This window comes from Mirounga leonina, unplaced genomic scaffold (assembly GCF_011800145.1).
Source record: "Mirounga leonina isolate KUSES-001 unplaced genomic scaffold, KU_Mleo_1.0 Mir_173, whole genome shotgun sequence".
NCBI lineage: Eukaryota > Metazoa > Chordata > Mammalia > Carnivora > Phocidae > Mirounga > Mirounga leonina.
This window is the reverse complement of record NW_023270447.1, coordinates 32069081-32088799: the sequence shown is the minus strand read 5'-3', so window position 1 is coordinate 32088799 and position 19719 is coordinate 32069081. Positions and strand designations below refer to the sequence as shown.

General features: G+C 34.6%; 1 protein-coding gene across 1 annotated transcript; it reads right to left on the bottom strand.

Annotated features, from left to right (window-relative positions):
- Positions 1 to 289: 289 nt before the first annotated feature.
- On the bottom strand, positions 290 to 18665 carry ASB17 (ankyrin repeat and SOCS box containing 17). The gene is made up of 3 exons (XM_035018245.1): positions 18158 to 18665; positions 1894 to 2173; positions 290 to 577 (listed from the first exon to the last, which is right to left on the bottom strand). Exons 1-3 carry the CDS (start codon positions 18556 to 18558, stop codon positions 371 to 373), a joined length of 888 nt encoding a protein of 295 aa, XP_034874136.1. The 5' UTR covers positions 18559 to 18665; the 3' UTR covers positions 290 to 370.
- Positions 18666 to 19719: the final 1054 nt, after the last annotated feature.

The following is a 19719-nucleotide window of genomic DNA, read 5'->3' as shown; positions in this document are numbered from 1 at the left end:
CAGAGTCATATATTGATTTAAAATTGATTCATTTACGGTGTCATTGAAATTATATTTTCTTTTTTTTTTTATTTAAGAGAAAGAGAGAACATGAGTGGGAGGGCCAGAGGGAGAGGGAGAGAGAATCTCAAGCAGACTCCCGCTGAGCATGGAGCCTGATGTGGGGCTCAATCTCATGACCTTGAGATCACAACCTGAGCTGAAACCAAGAGTTGGACACTTAACTGACTGTGCCACCCAGGCGCCCCTAAAATTTTATTTTCTAATGAAATGTTCAATGCAATAAAAATTTGCATAAAGTTAATAGTTTATTAACTTCGAAACCATATAATGGTGAGTATCCTTAAAGAACTCAGGACAGAGATGTGTATTAACTTTCTAAATTCAGGTAGTTCTGTAGACGAACCGGTATTAAAAGTGAAAATATTCCATTTGGGAGCATATTGTTGGTCAGTAGTTGAGCCCTGATGGTTATTCTGCAAAGATGTAATAGTTCACATGGATCTTTGTATCTTGTTGAAGGAATGTAGTCGAGCCAATTAGAAATAATTGGACGCCTTCCTAAACTTAGCTGCGTCTGAAGAAAGGGGAAACATTTCAGTTTTGTAATATTAATCACTGGTTAGTCCAAATTATTAGCATTTTTATTTTGTATTTAAATTCAGAAAATAGGTCTTAAATTTATATAACCCTTATAGTACTTTTTACACAGTTTTTTTTTTTTTTTTACCCGAGGCTAGTATTTTTATTCCCCTTCTATTCTCACAATGATATATAAAGTTTAAATAATATGTCTAAGGACACAAAACATTATTTCTTACAACTATGAATCTGTATATGTTTTTCATTTTAGACAGATCACACACTGATGTTTTATCAGCTTCTCCTTCCAGAGTAGTATTGTCAACTTGGCTATACACCAGAATTATCCAGGGGATTTTAAAATATACAAATGCTGAGGTTTTACTCCAGGAATTTTGATTTAATTCGTCTGAGGTTGGACACAGACAACATAAATCTTAAAAGTTCCCCCAGGTGATTGCAAACATTGTAGAATAAAATTTCAAACGCTAAACCATGAGAAATCTTGATAGGAGACCCATCTATATGAAAAGATAAATTTTTAAGTTTTAGTTAGGGTACCCCTTTTAAAGATTTAATTCTAGAAGCTAAATGTTAAGTTGATTTAAGAATAAAAGACATTGCTGAGATATTTCTCTAGTAGAACCTATAATCTGTAGACTATATGGTACTTTTGATACTTTTGCTTAAATGATATATATTATTATTTAGTCAATACTCAGCTATTCAAAAAATATCTAGTATATGCTTTAGCAACTTAGCACAAGCATTTAATTCATTGCTTGGGATCATTGCTAGGGTATGTGAAATAGTCTCTGCTCATAGAACTGAGGCATAGATATTTTCAATTGCACAAATATTTTAAGCCTTTATATTTTTATTTCTTGGCATGTGATTATATTTGTGAGGAGAAATGTAACTCATTTTAAATATTCTACTGTGAAGAATTCTGTTAAATTTTTAGTTTATTGTGTCCTTAAGACCTAGAAATCCTATTAAACACTGGTTATTGTGTAATTAGACTATAATAATAACATACATCTACTTAGCAACTACTAAAATAAACTATAACTTTTAAAATGATTTATTTAGAAGACAAAATCATGAAATAAAGGACTAATAAAGGACTAATTTTCTTTAATTTAGATAATTTAGATTTTACCTATTTTTAATTTATAAGCCTACACTCAATTATTAATTTTTCACTGGATATAATTCATAGATTAGAAATAAAATTCATTCTTTCTCACAATTTTATCTTAAAATTGATCAATATTTAAGCCTAAACCCAAAGAACAATATTTTGCTTACCTCTATTTCCCTGATTGAAATGGCAGAAAGCACTCTGGAACATAGCTCTAAACATGTTTTGGCATCTTCCTGGATGTCTACCAATTCATGATCAACCATTATTCTCACTCTTGAAGGGTAGAGCAATATTGTTATCACAATGTTGATGGGGTTTTTTTCTCTTTCTAAGATTCCATATTGCAGGAGTATTTTCAAGATATTAGATTGTCTTGTCTGAGCAACATAGAGTAGAGGTGTGATGCCACTTAGTGGGCTTGGACAGTATACTGGTGTGAAAGTTCTGTGAATCAAACAAACAGAAGCTTCACTGAATACAGAATTAAGAATTGTGGTAAACACTTTGTCTTAATAGTAATGGGAAAATAATAGTATTATCTTAAATATTAAATGTCTTAAATGGCTTTTAATGTAGCTTTATCTTTATGTATGTCTTTTTTTTTTTTTTAAAGATTTTATTTATTTATTTGACAGAGAGACAGGAGAGCAGAAACACAAGCAGGGGGAATGGGAGAGGGAGAAGCAGGCTTCCCGCCGAACAGGGAGCCTGACATGGGGCTCCATCCCAGGACCCTGGATCATGACCTGAGCCAAAGGCAGACACTTAATTAACTGAACCACCCAGGCACCCCTATCTTTATGTATGTCTTAAAAAGAGTTTTCTATTCTATGAATCTAGACCAAACTGAAAGTTAAAAAATAAGAAAATTCTTATTACACATTTAAATTTTGCACTTGTAGAAACAAACCAAAAACGATTTAAATGTATGGGAAGTTTACTTTTAGTAATAGCAATTATATTTCTCACTGGAGAAATCCTATTGTTATCAGAACCAGTATTATAAAACTGAGGTAGCTCTGGAAAATTTAAAACAAAAAGTAAAAAGGCTTTTTAAAAATTTCACTTTATTAATAGAATAAAAGTATGTGACCATTTTGATACCTTTTTGTTTGTTTTCTTCTTGTCAGTTATGAATTGAGTTTGGAGATTAGATGAAAAAGGAGTAAGTTCAACTACCTTAATTTTTTTTTCATTTTAATAAAATTAGAATTGGTGTTTGTATATTTAAGCAATGAAAATTATATTTTTTTCTAATTTTATGTAGTCCTTGCAATGGAAATAGATGTTTGTGTTTGCTAATGAATTGGTGTCTATATGTAGATAGGACATGGTATTACCAACCACAGGGGATTTTACATTATCAAACCTTGATTTGGCCAAATAAAAATGGCTTTTAGGACTAAAGAAAGGGAAATTTTATTCATGATCCTTTGTCTCTGGAATTCTCTTGATTGGTCTAATAAAATACTAATATGTTTTGTAGAACAGCATACAAACTATAAATACTGGTTTTGGAAAACTGTGCAGAGCAAGGAGAGCATTATTCAAAAAGAGGAATTTTAAGATTATATATATTTAATTAATGAGGGAGGCAACACAGTATAATGCTATAAACAATGGAGATTTAAGGGTTCTAGATCCAAGGTTTGGTTTTTCCTAACTAGGTTTATGATGTTGGGTTAGTCAGCCTCTTTGAGTTTTAGTGTCTTTATGCATTTATATATTCATTTGCTCATTAATTAATTAATTAATTGAACACATGCTTTCCCTGAGTGTACTGAGTACTAGATACAGAGAGATGAAGGATACAGTCCTTTATATCAAGATGCTTATTATAGTCTAGTAAAGGAAATGGACAAATAATTCAATAATACAATACAAAATGATAATTGCTATGATAGAAACATGTTTGGTGTACTATAGAAGCAATGAGGAGAGGCACTTAACTCTACCTGAAATAACCATTGTTTTTAGGTTATCCTGGAGCTAAGATTTGAAGGATTAGTAGGTATTTATCAATAAAAAGATTAGAAGTAAATGTTTCATTTACAAGTATAAAGCAACAGTGGAGGATTGTTTTACCTGAACTACCCATATAAAAAGAATGTTTTGTATTAGATATGTTCTCTGTTGAAGTGTATTTAGAAGTCCTAAAAACTTTCCCTGTAGTGATTCCCTTACCAGAAGCTCCAAAGAGAACAGTTTCAAAATCACTAGACCAACTAGTTTATCTCCAAAGCTTTATTGAGTGTTGAAATGCCAAGATTTTGTGATTCACACACACACACACACACACACACAAAGAAAGTGTGGTGTAGTGCAAACTAGCATCTTAGAAATTAAGGAGTTGAGTTTCTGTTGTAACTCTGCCAGTGTTACTATATATATCCTTCTAAGTTCTGTATATAAATATATACATTCTCTGTTGGAATAATCTCCAAATCAGTATTGCCCCAGACATCTCATCTTTTTCATACATACTTCCAATGTATATCCCAAATTGAACTCCTAAACTGCTTCTCCTTCTTCATTCCCTGTCCTGCTTATAGGTATTCACTTTCCCAAACCACATTGCATCCAGCTTTTTCACAGTTCTTTGATTTGTATATGTCCTTCTCCTCCCTTTTCATTCTGGCAAGTCTTGCTCATCATGTAAGACTCTAATAAACTCTTTTGTAAAGACTTCTTTGATGACCTGACCTTTCTCTTCTCATGACACTTTGTACATTCCTTTATTAAGCCCATATCATTTTGGACAACTTAACATCTCTAATCTTTATTTTCTCATCTTCAAAATAAATGGGTGAGCAAAATGTGCAATAAAAATTTAAGCTCCAAAAAAAAAAAAAAATTTAAGCTCCACAAGGGCAACATTTTTGTCTGTTTAACCTGCTATTAATATCCCTAAATGCCTAGAATAATGCTTAGCTCAGAGTAAACCCTCAATATTTGTTGATTTTTTTTACTATTATCCAGAAAAATATATATATGTAATTAAATTTATTTTGTGGTTTTTGGACCTAACAAGACTGTTAGTGAAGTGCAATCATTTAAATTTTTCAAAGGCAATCTAATTTATTAATCTTGGTTGTTCTTTTTTTTTCAGATATGTCTTTATTTTTTTTTTTAAGATTTTATTTATTTATTTGAGAGAGAGAATGAGAGAGAGAGAACACCTGAGAGGGGATAGGGTCAGAGGAGGAAGCAGACTCCCTGCCGAGCAGGAAGCCTGATGCGGGACTTGATCCAGGAACTCCAGGATCATGACCTGAGCCGAAGGCAGTCACTTAACCAACTGAGCCCCCCAGGCGCCCTCAGATATGTCTTTTTTATTGAAGTAAAATTGATATATTAGTTTCAGGTCTGCAACATAATGATTCAATATTTGTATACATTGTGAAACAATTAACAAGTCTAATTACCATCTGTCCTCATAAAAAATTAGAAAAATATTTTTTCTTGTGATGAGAACTTTTGAGATCTATTCTCGGCACCTTTCAAACATGCAATAAATTATTATTGACTATAGTAATCATGCTGTAAATTACATTACCATGAGTTATTTATTTTACAACTGGAAGTTTGTACTTCTTGACCCCCTTACCCATTTGACCTACCCTCAACCCCCTTTACTCTGGCAACCATCTTTTCTCTGTATCTATGAGTTTTGTTTTGTTTACTTGTTTGTTTTGTTTTTTAGATTCCATATATAAGTGAAATCATGTTATTTGTCTTTCTCTGTCTGACTTAGTTCACTTAGCATAATACCCTCAAGTTCATTCCATGTTGTCAAAAATGGTAAAGTTTCATTCTTTTTTCGTGTCTGAGTCATATTCCACTGTATGTATGTGTGTGTATATATATATATATACACACCACATCTTCTTTATCGATTCTTCCATTGATGGACATTAGGTTGTTTGCACATATTGGCTATTGTAGATAATGCTGTAGTGAACAGAGGGGTACATATATTTTTTGTATTAGCATTATTGTTTTTTTTCAGGTAAATACCCAGAAGTAGAATTGCTGGATCATATGGCAGTTCTGTTTTTAATTTTTTGAAGAAACTCCATATTGTTTTCCATAGTAGTTGCACCAATTTACATTCCCACCAATATTGCATAAGGGGTTTCCTTTTCTGTGTATCCTTGACATCTCTTGTTATTTTTTGTCTTTTTTATAACAGCCATCCTGACAGATGTAAAATGATATCTCATGGTTTTGATTTGCATTTCCTTGATTACTGATGTTGAGCATCTTTTCTTTTTTTAACTTTTTAAATTTTATTAATTTTTTTTTCGAAAGTGTGGAGGGGGGAGGGGCAAAGGAAGAGGGTAAGAGAGTATCTTAAGCAGGCTCCATGCCCAGTGTGGAGCCTGATGTAGGACTCGATCTCACAACCCTGAGATCATGACCTGAGCCAAAATCAAGAGTTGGGTGCTTAACCAAAGAGCCACCCAGGTGACCCTTTTAAAAAATTTTTAATTAATATTTTTAAGTAGATTCTATGCTGGGCATGGAGCCAAATGTGGGGCTTGAACTCACAACCCTGAGCCACCCAGGCACCCCTTGAACATCTTTTCATGTGGCTGTTAGCTATCTATAGGTCTTTTGAAAAATGTCCATTCAAATATTATGCAGCCATCAAAAGGAATGAGATCTTGCCATTTGCAACGACGTGGGTGGAACTGGAGGGTATTATGTTGAGTGAAATAAGTCAAAAAGAGAAAGACATGTATCATGATCTCACTGATATGAGGAATTCTTAATCGCAGGAAACAAACTGAGTGTTGTTGGAGTGGGGGGTGGGGTGGGAGGGATGGGGGGACTGGGTGATAGACACTGGGGAGGGTATGTGCTCTGGTAAGCGCTGTGAATTGTGCAAGACTGTGGAATCTCAGATCTGTACCTCTGAAACAAATAATGCAATATATGTTAAGAAAAAAAAAAGAAGAAGAAGAAGGTAGCGGGAGGGGAAGAATGAAGCGGGGGAAATCGGAGGGGTAGACGAACCATGAGAGACGATGGACTCTGAAAAACAAACAGGGTTCTAGAGGGGAGGGGGGTGGGAGGATGGGTTAGCCTGGTGGTGGGTATTGAGGAGGGCACATTCTGCATGGAGCACTGGGTGTTGTGCACAAACAATGAATCATGGAACACTTCATCTAAAACTAATGTTGTAATGTATGGGGATTAACATAAGAATAAAAAAAAAAAAAAGAAAAATGTCCATTCAGATCCTCTGCCCATTTTTTAATAGGATGTTTTTATTGAGTTGATGATTTCTTTATATGTTTTGGATATTAACCCCTTATTAGATATATCATTTGCAAATATTCTTTTTCCCATTCAGTATGTTGCCTTTTCATTTTGTTGATGGTTTCCCTCACTGTGCTGAAGCTTTTTAGTTTATTTTTGCTTTTGTTGTCATTGTCTTTGGAGTCACATCCAAAAAATATTGCCAAGAACAATGTCAGGGAACTTACTGTCTATGTTTTCTTATAGGAGTTTTATGGTTTCTGGTCTTGCATTCACATCTTTAATCAATTTTGAGTTAATTTTTGTGTGTGGTATACGATAGTGGTCTAGTTTCATTCTTTTGCATCTAACCAGTTTTCCAACATCATTTATTGAAGAGACTGTCCTTTCCCCATTGTATATTCTTGTCTTTTTTTCCATAATATTAATTAACCATATATGCATGGGTTTATTTCTGGGCTCTCTATTTTGTTCCATTGATGTGTGTGTCTGTTTTTATGCCATACTGTTGTAATTATTATCTTTTTAATATAGTTTGAAATCTGGGAGCATGACGCCTCCAGCTTTGTTCTTCTTTTTCAAGACTGCTTTCATTTTTCAAGATCTTTTCTGTTTCAACACAAATTTTAGGATTGTTCTAATTCTGTAGAAAATGCCATTCAAATTTTGATAGAGATTGCATTGAATCTGTAGATTGCTTTGGGTGATATGGACATTTTAATAATATTGATTATTTTAATCCATGAACACAGAATATCTTTCCATTTATTTGTGTCTTCTTCAATTTCTTTCATCAATATCTTAAGAGTTTTCAGAGTACAGATCTATCACCTCCTTGGTTAAATTTATTTCTAGGTATTTTATTCTTTTTGATGCAATTATAAATGAGATTGTTTTCTTAATTTATTTTGCTGATAGTTCACAGTATATAAAAATAACAGATTTTGTATATTGATTTTATACCCTGTAACTTTACTGAATTTATTCATTTTAACTATTTTGGTGGAGTTTTTAGGGCTTTCTATATATAAAATAATGTCACCTATATATAGTGGCAGTTTTACTTTTTCTTTTCCAATTTGGATGTACTTTATTTTTTAATTTATTTTAATTTATATTTTATTTGCCTAATTGCTCTGTCTAGGACTTCTAATACTATGTTGAATTTTTAAAAGTGGTGAGAGTTGGCATCCTTGTCTTGTTCCTGATCTTAAAGCAGTGGGTATGATGTTAGTTGTGGGTTTGTCATATATAGTATTTATGATGTTGAGGTACCTTCCATCTATACCCATCATGTTGATGGTTTTTATCATAAATGGATGTTGGATTTTGTCAAATGCATTATCTTCATCTATTAAGATTAGATAATATAATTTTTAGCCTTCATTTTATTAGTGTGGTGTATTATGTTGATTGATTTGCAGGTATTGAACCATTCTTACATCCCTTTAACAAATCTACTTGATCATGGTGTATGATCCTTTTGATGTATTACTGAATTTGGCTTGCTAATATTTTGTTGAGGATTTTTGCATCCATGTTCATCAAGGATATTGGCCTGTAATTTTATTTGTTTTTTATAGTGTCCGTGTCTGGTTTTGTCACTAGGGTAATTCTGGCCTTGTAAAATGAGTTCGGAAGTGTTCCCTCCTTTTCAGTTTTTGGAAGGGTTTGAGAAGGATAGGTATTAAATCTTCTTTGAATATTTGGTAGAACTCACCAGTGAAGCTGTCTGGTCCTGGACGTTTGTTTGTTGGGAAGTTTTTGATTACTGATTCAATCTCTTTACTAGTAATTGGTTTATTCAGACTTTGTGTTTCTTCACAAATCAGTCTTGGAGGATTGTATGTTTCTGGGAACTTACCCATTTCTTTTAGGTTGTTGAATTTTTGGTGTATAATTATTTATAATTGTCTCTAATGATCCTTTTGTATTTCTTTGGTATTAGTTGTAATTTTTATTTCATTTCTGATTTTTGCATTTGGACTCTTTTTCTTGATGAGTCCAGCTAAAAGTTTGTCAGTTTTGTTTATCTTTTCAAATAACCAATTCTTAGTCTCATTGATCTTTTTTATTTTTAGTTTCTATTTCATTTATTTCTGCTCTGATCTTCTTATTTCCTTCCTTCTACTAACTGAGCTTCATTTGTTTTTCTTTTTCTAGTTCCTTTAGGTGTAAATTTAGTTGTTTTTTTTTAAGATTTTATTTTATTTATTTATTTGAGAGGGAGAGAGAGAGAGGGAGAGAGAGAGCAGGAGCAGGGGGAGGGATGGAGGGAGAAGCAGACTCCTGGCTGAGCAGGGAGTCTGATGCGAGGCTCTATCCCAGGCCCCTGGGATCATGACCTGAGTGGAAGGCAGACACTTAACGACTGAGCCACCCAGGCACCCCAGTGTAAAGTTAGTTTATTTGAGCTTTTTCTAATTTTTTTTTTTTCTTTTTGAGGTAGGCCTGTATCACTGTAGTCTTCCCTATTAGAACTGCTTTTGCTTTATCTCATTGATTTTGGTAAGTTGTATTTCTTTTTTTTTTTTTAAAGATCTTATTTATTTATTTGAGAGAGAGAGAATGAGAGAGATTATGAGAGGGAGGAGGGTCAGAGGGAGAAGCAGACTCCCTGCCAAGCAGGGAGCCCGATGCGGGACTCGATCCCGGGACTCCAGGATCATGACCTGAGCCAAAGGCAGTCGCTTAACCAACTGAGCCACCCAGGTGCCCGCGGTAAGTTGTATTTCTATTTTCATTTATTTCAAGGTATTTTTTGATTTCTCCTTTCACTTCTTTATTGACACATTGGTTGTTCAGTAGCACATTTTTTAATCTCCACATATTTATGATTTTTCCAGTGTTCTTATAATTTATTTCTAGTGTCATACCATTGTGGTTGGAAAAGATACTTGATATCAGTCTTGGATTTATTGTGACTTGTTTTGTGGTCTAACATATAATCTATCCTGGAGACTATTCTATGTGTACTTGAGAAGAATGTATATTTTGCTGTTTTTGTATGCAGAGTTATATATATATATATATATATATATATATATATATATATATAAAGTCCATCTGGTCTAATGTATCAACTAAGATTATTTTCTTATTGATTTTCTGCCTAAATGGCCAATCCATTGATGTAAGTAGTATATTAAAGCCCCTTTCTCTTGTTTTTGCTGTCAATTTCTCCCTTTAGGTCTCTTAATACTTGCTTTATATATTTAGATGCTTCTATGTTGGGTGCATATTTACAGATGTTATATCTTATTGTTAGATTGACCCTTTTATTTTTATATAATGCCCATTTTTTGTCTTTTATTACAGTCTTTAAAGTCTATTTTATCTGATGTAAGTATAACTACCCTTGCTTTTTGGTGGGGGAGGAGGGTTTCCATTTCATGAAACATCTTCTTCCATCCCTTCACTTTCAGTCTATGTGTGTCCTTACATATGAAGTAAGTTCTTGTAGGCAGTAAGGTAAAGAGATAGTGCAAAGATGGTACCTACCGATGCCAGCACTAGCAAAGTAGAGGAGAATGCTGAAAAGATGTCCACTGTGCCTTTGTCCTGGAAAGTCTCAACAGGCTCTGCCCCTCTGGCAGATACCTTAAGGTTAGCAAATGAATCTCTTTCACGTTTGGTCTAGGCACTTTTCAATCTGCTACTTTTGTACCTGGTCCAAAAGTGAATGTGTCTGCTTGTGAATCCTCTAAGAGTGGAATCTCCATTTCCTACAGCACTATTTCTCCTGAACGTTAAGTCCTGTTGGTTTTTAAAGCCAGGTGTTTTGGGGGCTCATCTCTCCAGTGCAGGTCCCAAGGGTTGGAGTATCTGGTGTGGGGCATAAACCCCTTGCTTCTCAGGGAGAAGCTCTGTATTTGTGAGATCCCTATCACTTCCTGTTTGTGGGTTGGCATGCCAGGGGTGAGGTTTTTGGCAAGACCGTGTCTTTGCTTCCCCTACCCATCTAACATGGTCTTTTTTTTTTTTAATTTGTTTTTTTGAGGGTGTGGGTAGAGAGGGACAGAGAAAGAAGGAGGGAGAGAATCATAAGCAGGCTTCAGGCCCAGCATGGAACCTGATGCAGGGCTCCAATCTCACAACCCTGAGATCATGACCTGAGCCGAAATCAAGAGTTGGACACTTAACTGACTGAGCCACCCAGGTTCCCCAATCTGTTAATCTTTTGCTCTGGAAGATCTGTTCAGCTAGTTTTGGGGGGTTTCTTAGGGGGAATTTTTGCATATATAGATGTAGATTTGTTGTGTCCATTGGAGAAGGTCAGTTCAGGATTCTCCTATACTACCATCTTGAACCGCCTCTGATCTTGCTCACTCTTAAGATACTTGACTAAGAATATTGCTAAGTATAGGAGGAATTCAGGACACTTGCAGGGACAAAGATACCACAAGTTGTTCTTGGTAAGATTTGGAGATATTAGCTGATTTTAAAATATTAAAATTGATACTACCTTTAGAAGTAATTTTGGACCAAAAATGTTGAAAACATAACTAAAACTCAAATAGGCTTAAAATGAGATTTAAAAGTCTAATCTGTACCCAAATGACATGATTAATCCTCATGTTTAAAGAGCATGTTACTGTAAACCAAAATTTGCTTAATCTGTACTGACAGTTAATTATAACAGTACTTATATGGATGGAGTAAGGCAAGCACAGCAAGAATTAGTTTTTAAATGTGAAGTTAATGAACTGAACCCTCTGTATCTGGAAACCTGTCATATATGCTTATGAAATGGGGCATAATATTTCCATATAGACATGCAGAGAATGATTCAGTTTTGTAGCTATACTAATTATTTCTATTTTTCTACTCCTCTTTTAGTTTTTAGCCACCAAATTTAAGAGATGATTATCCATAATTTTATTTCTGATATTTAAGACAGTTGACTTTCTTGGAACCATGTTTTATCCTAACTTAGTAGGGCTCTTTTCTCCAAGTTATCCACCTACTTCTTTGGCTGTTCCTTTTCAACCATCTTTGACTGGTTTCTCTTTCTCTGCCCTTAACATCTAAGTAAAGAAGATTTGGCCTTTTGACTAATGTTCTTTTGACTTATTGTTCTCAGGCAGTTTTATCCATGACCATAATTTCAATTACTATCTATTAATTTATTCAACAAATATTTATTGAATGCATTCTGTATGCCAAGCACTGTTTTAGGTGCTTGGGATATGTGAGTGAACATAACAAAGATGGCTGCTTGCATTGTAGTGAGGGAAAACAGCACAGAATGAGCATAGCAAAAAAAAAAGCAAATTTTATAATATGTTAGGAGATTTGATAAGAAAAAAGAAAAATTAGAGAAGTATAGGAAGTATGGAAGAGCTAGGAGGATATATGAGGGCATTTTCCAATTTTATTATTTTATTTTATTTTTCATTTTCCAATTTTAAATAGGATGATAGGAGAAGGCATTACTGAAAGGTGACATCTGAATAAAGAAGAAGGAGATGAAGACATTAATTATTTAGATATTTAAGGATCCTAAGGCAGGAGTGTTCTGGAGTGGTAAGGGAAGAATAAGGGAGCCATTGTGACTGAAAGAGTGAAAAGGGTGAGGAGGAGTAGGAAACAAGGACAGAGATAATGGGATGCCACACCCTGTAGAGCCTGGTAGATCACTGAAAGGACTTCCATCTTTTACTCTAAATGGAATGGAGGAGCCACTGGAGATTTTGAATAGAAAAGCAATGTGATATTACCTTTTTTGAGAATTTGTTATGGGATAGGAGAAAGAAAATTACTTAGTACAAGATAATAACAGTAGAGATGGTCAGATTCTGTGTATTGTTTGAAGGTAGAACCAACAGATATCCTGACAGATAAGATGTGGAATGTAAGAGAAAGACACATCAAGGATGATGCTATCTAGATATCTACTGTACCTGGATATCCCTTAGGTAATGCAAACTCTTATGTCCCAAACTGAATTTTTAGGTCCTTTATAATAATCTTGATAGATTTGTGGTATGACGATTGTGGTAGGCTGGATAATGGCCTCTCAAATTGTCAAAAGGGATTTTGCAGATGTAATTAAGGTAAGAATCTTGAGACGGGAGATTATGCAGGTGGACCCAGTGTAATTACAAGGGCCCTTATAAGATGTGTCAGAGAAAAATAGAATCAGTGTCAGTGAAGGAACTATGACTCTATAATGCTGGCTTTGAAGATGGAGGAAGAGGCCATGAACCAAGGAATGCAGGAAGCCTCTATAAGCTGACAAGGAAACGCATTCTCCTGTAGAGCTTCTAGAAAGAACCAGTCCTGCTGACCTCTTGATTTTAGCCCAGTAGCTTCATTTTGGACTTCTGACTTCCAGAACTAAAAAATAACACATTTATATCATTTTAAGCCACTAAGTTTGTGACAGTTTGTTACAACAAGAGGAAACTAATACAACCATCAATGAGTCTTAAAATTTAGAAATCTGAAATTAATTCTTGTCTTTCTCTGATGCTCTGCTTCTAATTACTCACTATGTTTTGTTATTCTATTTAATAATATCTCCTCTTTCCCCTACTGCTATTTAAGTTCTCATTATGTCTTACCTGGAGAATTGTGGTATCAAAGAATAGCCAGAAGCTGGAGAAGATGGTGGCAGAGCAGAATTAGTTCTTTCCCTAAAACTATTATAGATACACATGGAAGCTAAGTTAGCACAGAGTGCCTACTATGCAAATTCAGCTTCAAGCAACCTCTCCGGTTACCTACCTCTTTTCAATAAAATTGCTTCCCACAACCCTTTTTCTATAGAAGTTCTGGAACTGCCACTGTACCTGGAGTGTTTGAGCAGTCTACTGACTGGTCTCCCTGCCTCTAGTCCCAGCCTCCCTTCCCAGTCTAGTCTTCAAATGGGAGCTGATGAATCTTTTCATACTACAAATCTGACCTTCACTGGTTGGGCATCATTCATGGTGTAAATTTCAAATTCCTTAGCATGGTCTACAAAGTACTTCAGGCTTTCACTTCTAGACTTCATCTGTCACTACTACCCGATTTCCTATCTTACTTTCTAGCAACTGAATAATTATCTAGACAATTATTGTCATAGACAATTCTGATAATCACTGAATGCAACATATTATTTGTATCTCCTTTGGTTTTAGTCATCCTGCCTCTGCCTAGATTATATTTCTTCAAGGGCTAAAGGAAGGGAAAACTTCCTTTCATATTTTGAAAATCAATTTAAGACATCCTCTCTTCTAGAGAGCTTTCTCAGGTATCTGTTCCTTCCCAATAGTGTTAAATTCTTTCTCTGTTCTCTCTACTTGTACGTGCTTCTATTTTTGCATTTATAGTATAATTTTTATGGTTCACTTACTAGTCTGTGAGCTCTCCAAAATCAGGAAATATGGTTGTTTGGCTTTGTATTCCCCAAAAATAACACAGTATTTGGAGAAATGCTTAATAAATGATTATTGCTATTTTTAACTGAATGGTATCATCTCTCTTTAACCACTTACGGTCTGTCATACAGTGGCATTTAGATTACTATTGGTGGTTTGTTATAAAAATGAACAAACTTAAGTTCCTTTCCCTCATTTGTTCTATCTCCTCTCCTCCAGAGACCTATTTAGACACTTCATTATTACAATGGGGAAATTATCATACTGGAGTGTATCCTGGGGAGGGTGACCAAAAAATGATGTTTCTGTAAGAATAAAGAACAACAGATAATAGGAAACTTAAGGTATTCATTATGGGGACATAATAGCTGTGTTCAAATATTTGAGAGATTTTCATGTAGGAGAAAAAAATAGACTTTGTTCTCCGTAGCTCTGGGGGCAGAATTGGAGAAATGGAGACAGATTTTAGTTCATGATGAATAAGAAGAATCTAATAAAGCTGCATAAAAATTCACTTTTTCTTTCAACAAAATCTTGATTGAGCTCTTGCAATGTATCTACATAGTTCTAGGCACTGAGGATTCAATGTTGAGGAAGTAGGGTTTTTCCTCTTAATGGAACTTACTTTTAATGACAGTAGATAGTGAACAAAATAATCAATGGGAAAAAAAACAGCAAATGAACATATAGTGATCGATGTTATGCAGAGAATTAAAAGTGTCATGATAGTGAATGAGTGGCTTCTTTAGATGGTGAGACCAGAGAAGGCCTCTCTGAAGGGATGACATTTATTTATGTATTTATGTATTTATTTATTTATTTTAAAGATTTTATTTATTTATTTGACAGAGACACAGTGAGAGAGAGAACACAAGCAAGGGGAGTGGGAGAGAGAGAAGCAGGCTTACCACCGAGCAGGGAGCCCGATGCGGGGCTTGATCCCAGGACTCTGGGATCATGACCTGAGCTGAAGGCAGACACTTAACGATTGAGCCACCCAGGTGCCCCAGAAGGGATGACATTTATACTGTGTTCCACCTGATAAAAAGGAACTAGTCATAGGAAGATCTGAGTGAAGAGATTTCCAGGCAGAGGGAACAGTTATTATTATTTTATTATTTTTTTAAATAAATTTGAGTATAGTTGACACACAATGTTACATTAGTTTCAGGTGTACAACTCAATGACTCAACAAGTTTATACATTATGCTGTGTTCACAAGTGTAGCTACCATCTGTCACCATACAGTGCTGTTACAATATCATTAGCTACATTCCCTATGCTGTGCCTTTTATTCCTGTGACTTACTCATTCCATAACTGGAGGCTTCTATCTCCCATTCACCTTCACTCATTTTGCCCATCCCCTTCCCCCCTTCCCTCTAGCAACCATCAGTTTGTTCTCTGTATTTATGGATCTGTTTCTGCTTTTTCTCTTATTTATTCATTTTGTTCTTGAGATTCCACATCTGAGTGAAATCATATGATATTTGTCTTTCTCAGTCTGACTTATTTCACTTGGAGATAACAGTCATTACAGGACCTTCAGGCAGGAATGAAATTGAAGATGTTCACGAAACAGAAAGGTCTGGGTGGCTGGAATATAGTATTCAAGGGGGAGAATGACATGAGATTGGATTTGGTTGATATAGTGAGAGACCAGATCATGTGGGACTTTTAAAAAACGGGTATTGAGTTTGAATTTTATTTCACTTGTAATGGGAAAGATTTGGAGGATTTTAAGCATGGGTGATATATTTCACATTTTTATAAGGTTGTTATAAGGTTGAGTCAAGAATAGATTACAGGAGTTGAGGGAAGAGTGGAAGCTGAAAGACTCTTTGGCAGTCTGTAGCAGTTGTGCAGGGCAAGAGATGAATGTGACTTCACCTGGGTTAAGGAATGGAGGAAACAAAAAGTGTAATTGGGATATGTTTTAGAAACATAGTCAAAAGGACTTGCTAATGTGTTGATGAATGAAAGAGAAGAATCAAGAATAAATCCTGGATTTCTGTCTTGAGCAACAGGATAGAACAGAAGGGGCCATTAGTCAGATAGAGAATTCAGGGGAAGGAACAGGTTGACAGGGAGAGAGTGAGATTAATATTCTGTCTTATTTCTGTTACGTTTGAGATGCTTTGTGGAGATGTTGAGTAGACAACTTTATATAGAAGGAATCTGGAGCTCAGAGGAAGAAAGGTCAGGGCTGGAGAGAAAGTGGAGAGTCATTGGCATACACATAATATTTAAAGTCATGGGAGACAGAACAGGTATAGCTGGGAAACAGAAGGGTCCTGGGCAAAGGAATGGTTTACCTCATGAAATAGTTAACTACTACTAGAGTTGTTCAAGCAGAGACCATATGAGCATCAGCCAGGGATGTTCAACATAGGGTTGCTGCCCCAGGTGGAAGTTTGCTAATGAATTCATAGATCCCATCTGAATCTAAATAAAATTCTATGATTCTGCAAGATCCAGATGATGTTGTGGTACATAGAATTGGCTAGTAATGTATTTTCCCTTGTGGATGTGTCTAAGTCAAAATTTCTTGATTTTAAAACTGTCACTTTTAAGACAGTTGTTAATGGCACTGTATCATATCCCACTGTGTGTTTCTCTTTATTTCATTTTCCTTCCTCTCCTTTCAGTTTTCCCCTTTTGCTTCCCATTTAAAAATTTTTAAAATTTATCTTTGCTTCCTCTGTTTTACTCCATTTTTCTTTTCCTTGGGCCTACAATATAGGCGTTACTTAGTCCAGCTAGAGACACTCAGAAGCCGCTGCTCTTTGTGATGGTTACAGATATAATGATCCTTAAAACAACCAAAAGGTGCTATTTGGGGGTTTTATTTATTGATATCCCAGACCGCAGCTAGTTCATGTACTTGGGTGATCATTAAGGAAAGCAATCTAGTGGTTCTCCAATATCACAGTGATACACAATCAAGAGGACAACTGCTTCAGGCAGAATCTAAATTGGTTTAGTCTTTAACTGATCTTATCTGTCTTGTTTTTTACTGCATTCTTGCTCCTATCATTGTGCCTAGCTAGTATAGTGCTTTATACATAGTAAGGTGGTATATAAGTAATTTGTTGAATGAGTGAACAAATGCACATTAGTTCTAATCAAACTAGTACCCAAAACTGTAGAGTGAGTTAGTTACTGCAAACTAAGTAACTTTAGAATCTATATTATGGACTTTACAAAGAGGTGACATTGAAGATTTTATTCTATGAGATCCTAAGTAGTATTCATTATTTAGTTTGACATTTCAGACTATGTGAAAATTTAGTTCTATAACAGACTTAATCAGATATTTGACTTCATTGTGTTCAATCTTGGAGAATTTGGAGTCATACAAAAAGGGAATTATTATGTTTAATAACTATTACTAAGTGAATATGTGTGTACATTCTGCATTATACTTTGAAAGTCATTTTACTATATACGCACTATAGATATATATTAACGGTATTTTTAAGAAGAGATTACGGTATTACCCAAAATAATGTCTTTGTCTAGTTAGAGAAATCTAAGTTGTTGAACATGCCATTACCTTGAGCACTAACATGTAAACTTTATAGAGCGGAACTGCTAGAAATTTATTGGTAATAATAATGTATGTATAAGGGAGCATTTATTGACTAAATAATGAAGGAGTGAACAAATGAATGAACAATCAAGTCAGGATTCCTCATCCATATATAGCCACTACATGTGTTGATTTTAGAAAAAAAGAAGTAATATAATCTCCTAAAGAGAAATTTTCTCCTCTTATGGTGAAAACATGAGATTATTACCTCCATATCAGTGCCAGGTTACAACTTCTGTCTTGAACATAGTCCTTTGTCTTCTTGAGAAGCAGTTCCACAAAGTCAGGATTACCTTTTCTGGCGAAAACCCAGTACAGAATTGTATTCACACATATTTCAGTAAATTCAAGATTAAAATTTAGTTCGAAACGGTATCCTGATTTTTCCACAAATGCAATATAATCTGAAAGTAGTATGTCAAACCCATCCAAGTTGACATGCCTCAGAATTTTTGCCAGGGTTCTGTAAATCCTAGGTTCATAACAGTGATATCCCCACTGACCCAAAAACTGCAAGGATGGTCGTTTAACAATTTTGTCAATGAGATTGCAGAATATATTGCTTCTTGGACAAGAAGTCTTACGGCATAATTTAGAAGATTTACTCATTGCTATTTAAGGCAACAATATAGAAATAAAATCATAGGAAGTCATACTGTAATCCTTCAGTTACATATTTTGATAACATTGTAGGCTTTACTCCATAGACAGGAAGTGCCCTTTAAACTGTAGCCAGAAAAAACATCATATGAAATATTACCATAAAGTACTGGGTGACATCACAATAGATGGTGATCTGTCATCAGCACAGGTCAGAAATTTGGGATAGTATATGTAACTGGTGACATTTGAGAGAGATGTATTGGACATAAATGGCATGTGTAACAGCTAAGAGCTAATATTTTTAAGTCTAAAAGTTCAGCTCAAGCCAGAATGTATTTTTGTGAAGTACTGAAAACAGTCTATAATATATTAGACAAAATAATACTAATAACCAGGTTGGTGATTCCTTTTAGGCTGTCATGTTCTGCAGGAGTACTGCATGTTCTCACTTAAACCTCATAGGATATTTTCCCTACTTCATAGCTGAGGAGACTGAGACTTAGAAAGTTTATGACACCTGCCAAAAGGCATTGTATTCATTCTCAGAAAAGCTGCCATTTGATATTAAACATTTGGAAACTTTGCTTTAGAATTTAGAATTTTATAGACCTTAATCCTCTGTAAATTAGGCGGAACATATACAGTTTGGACATCAAAGGTGTTTAAGGCTTGATGTGGCATCCTTGCCCCAGTAAAATAAAGGAGAAATATGGTTGTTTAGTAGTTTATGCGTCAGCCACCTTTCTGTTAAATTTAATAACCTTAGGTGTATTTATTAGCAATTTTAAAGGTACTTAAATGTTTTTTTTTCCTTTTGAATATTTTTCTTGAAATCACAGAAAATAATGTCTCGTTAGTAAAGGACAATTATAGCTTTGGGTTTACTATAATGTACTTTCACTATGGTGAATTTAATTCTCTATAAGCTCTAAACTCTCTTTTCCCAGGATAGCAGGAAAAACTAACAACTATTGTCATCTTTCTGAAAACCAGGAGTTTTGTTAATTTCCTCTAATTTCTTTCTCTTTTTATTTTCTCCACTTCAAAAAAAATACATTTTTAAAATGAACTATTTTTATTGATTTCTTACTTAAGGGTCATAAAAAATTGCAACATTATAGAACCAGTGAAAATCCTTCCCGAGATAATCATGTTAACAGTTTTATG

Excerpts from the sequence above, each read along its gene's own strand:
- ASB17 (XM_035018245.1), bottom strand. The coding sequence starts at position 18,558 with ATGAGTAAATCTTCTAAATTATGCCGTAAGACTTCTTGTCCAAGAAGC. Across the intron at positions 2,174-18,157 it reads AACCTGGCACTGATATGGAG|AACTTTCACACCAGTATACT; the intron begins GTAATAATCTCA and ends TTTGATTCACAG. Across the intron at positions 578-1,893 it reads TTTCAATCAGGGAAATAGAG|ACGCAGCTAAGTTTAGGAAG; the intron begins GTAAGCAAAATA and ends CCCTTTCTTCAG.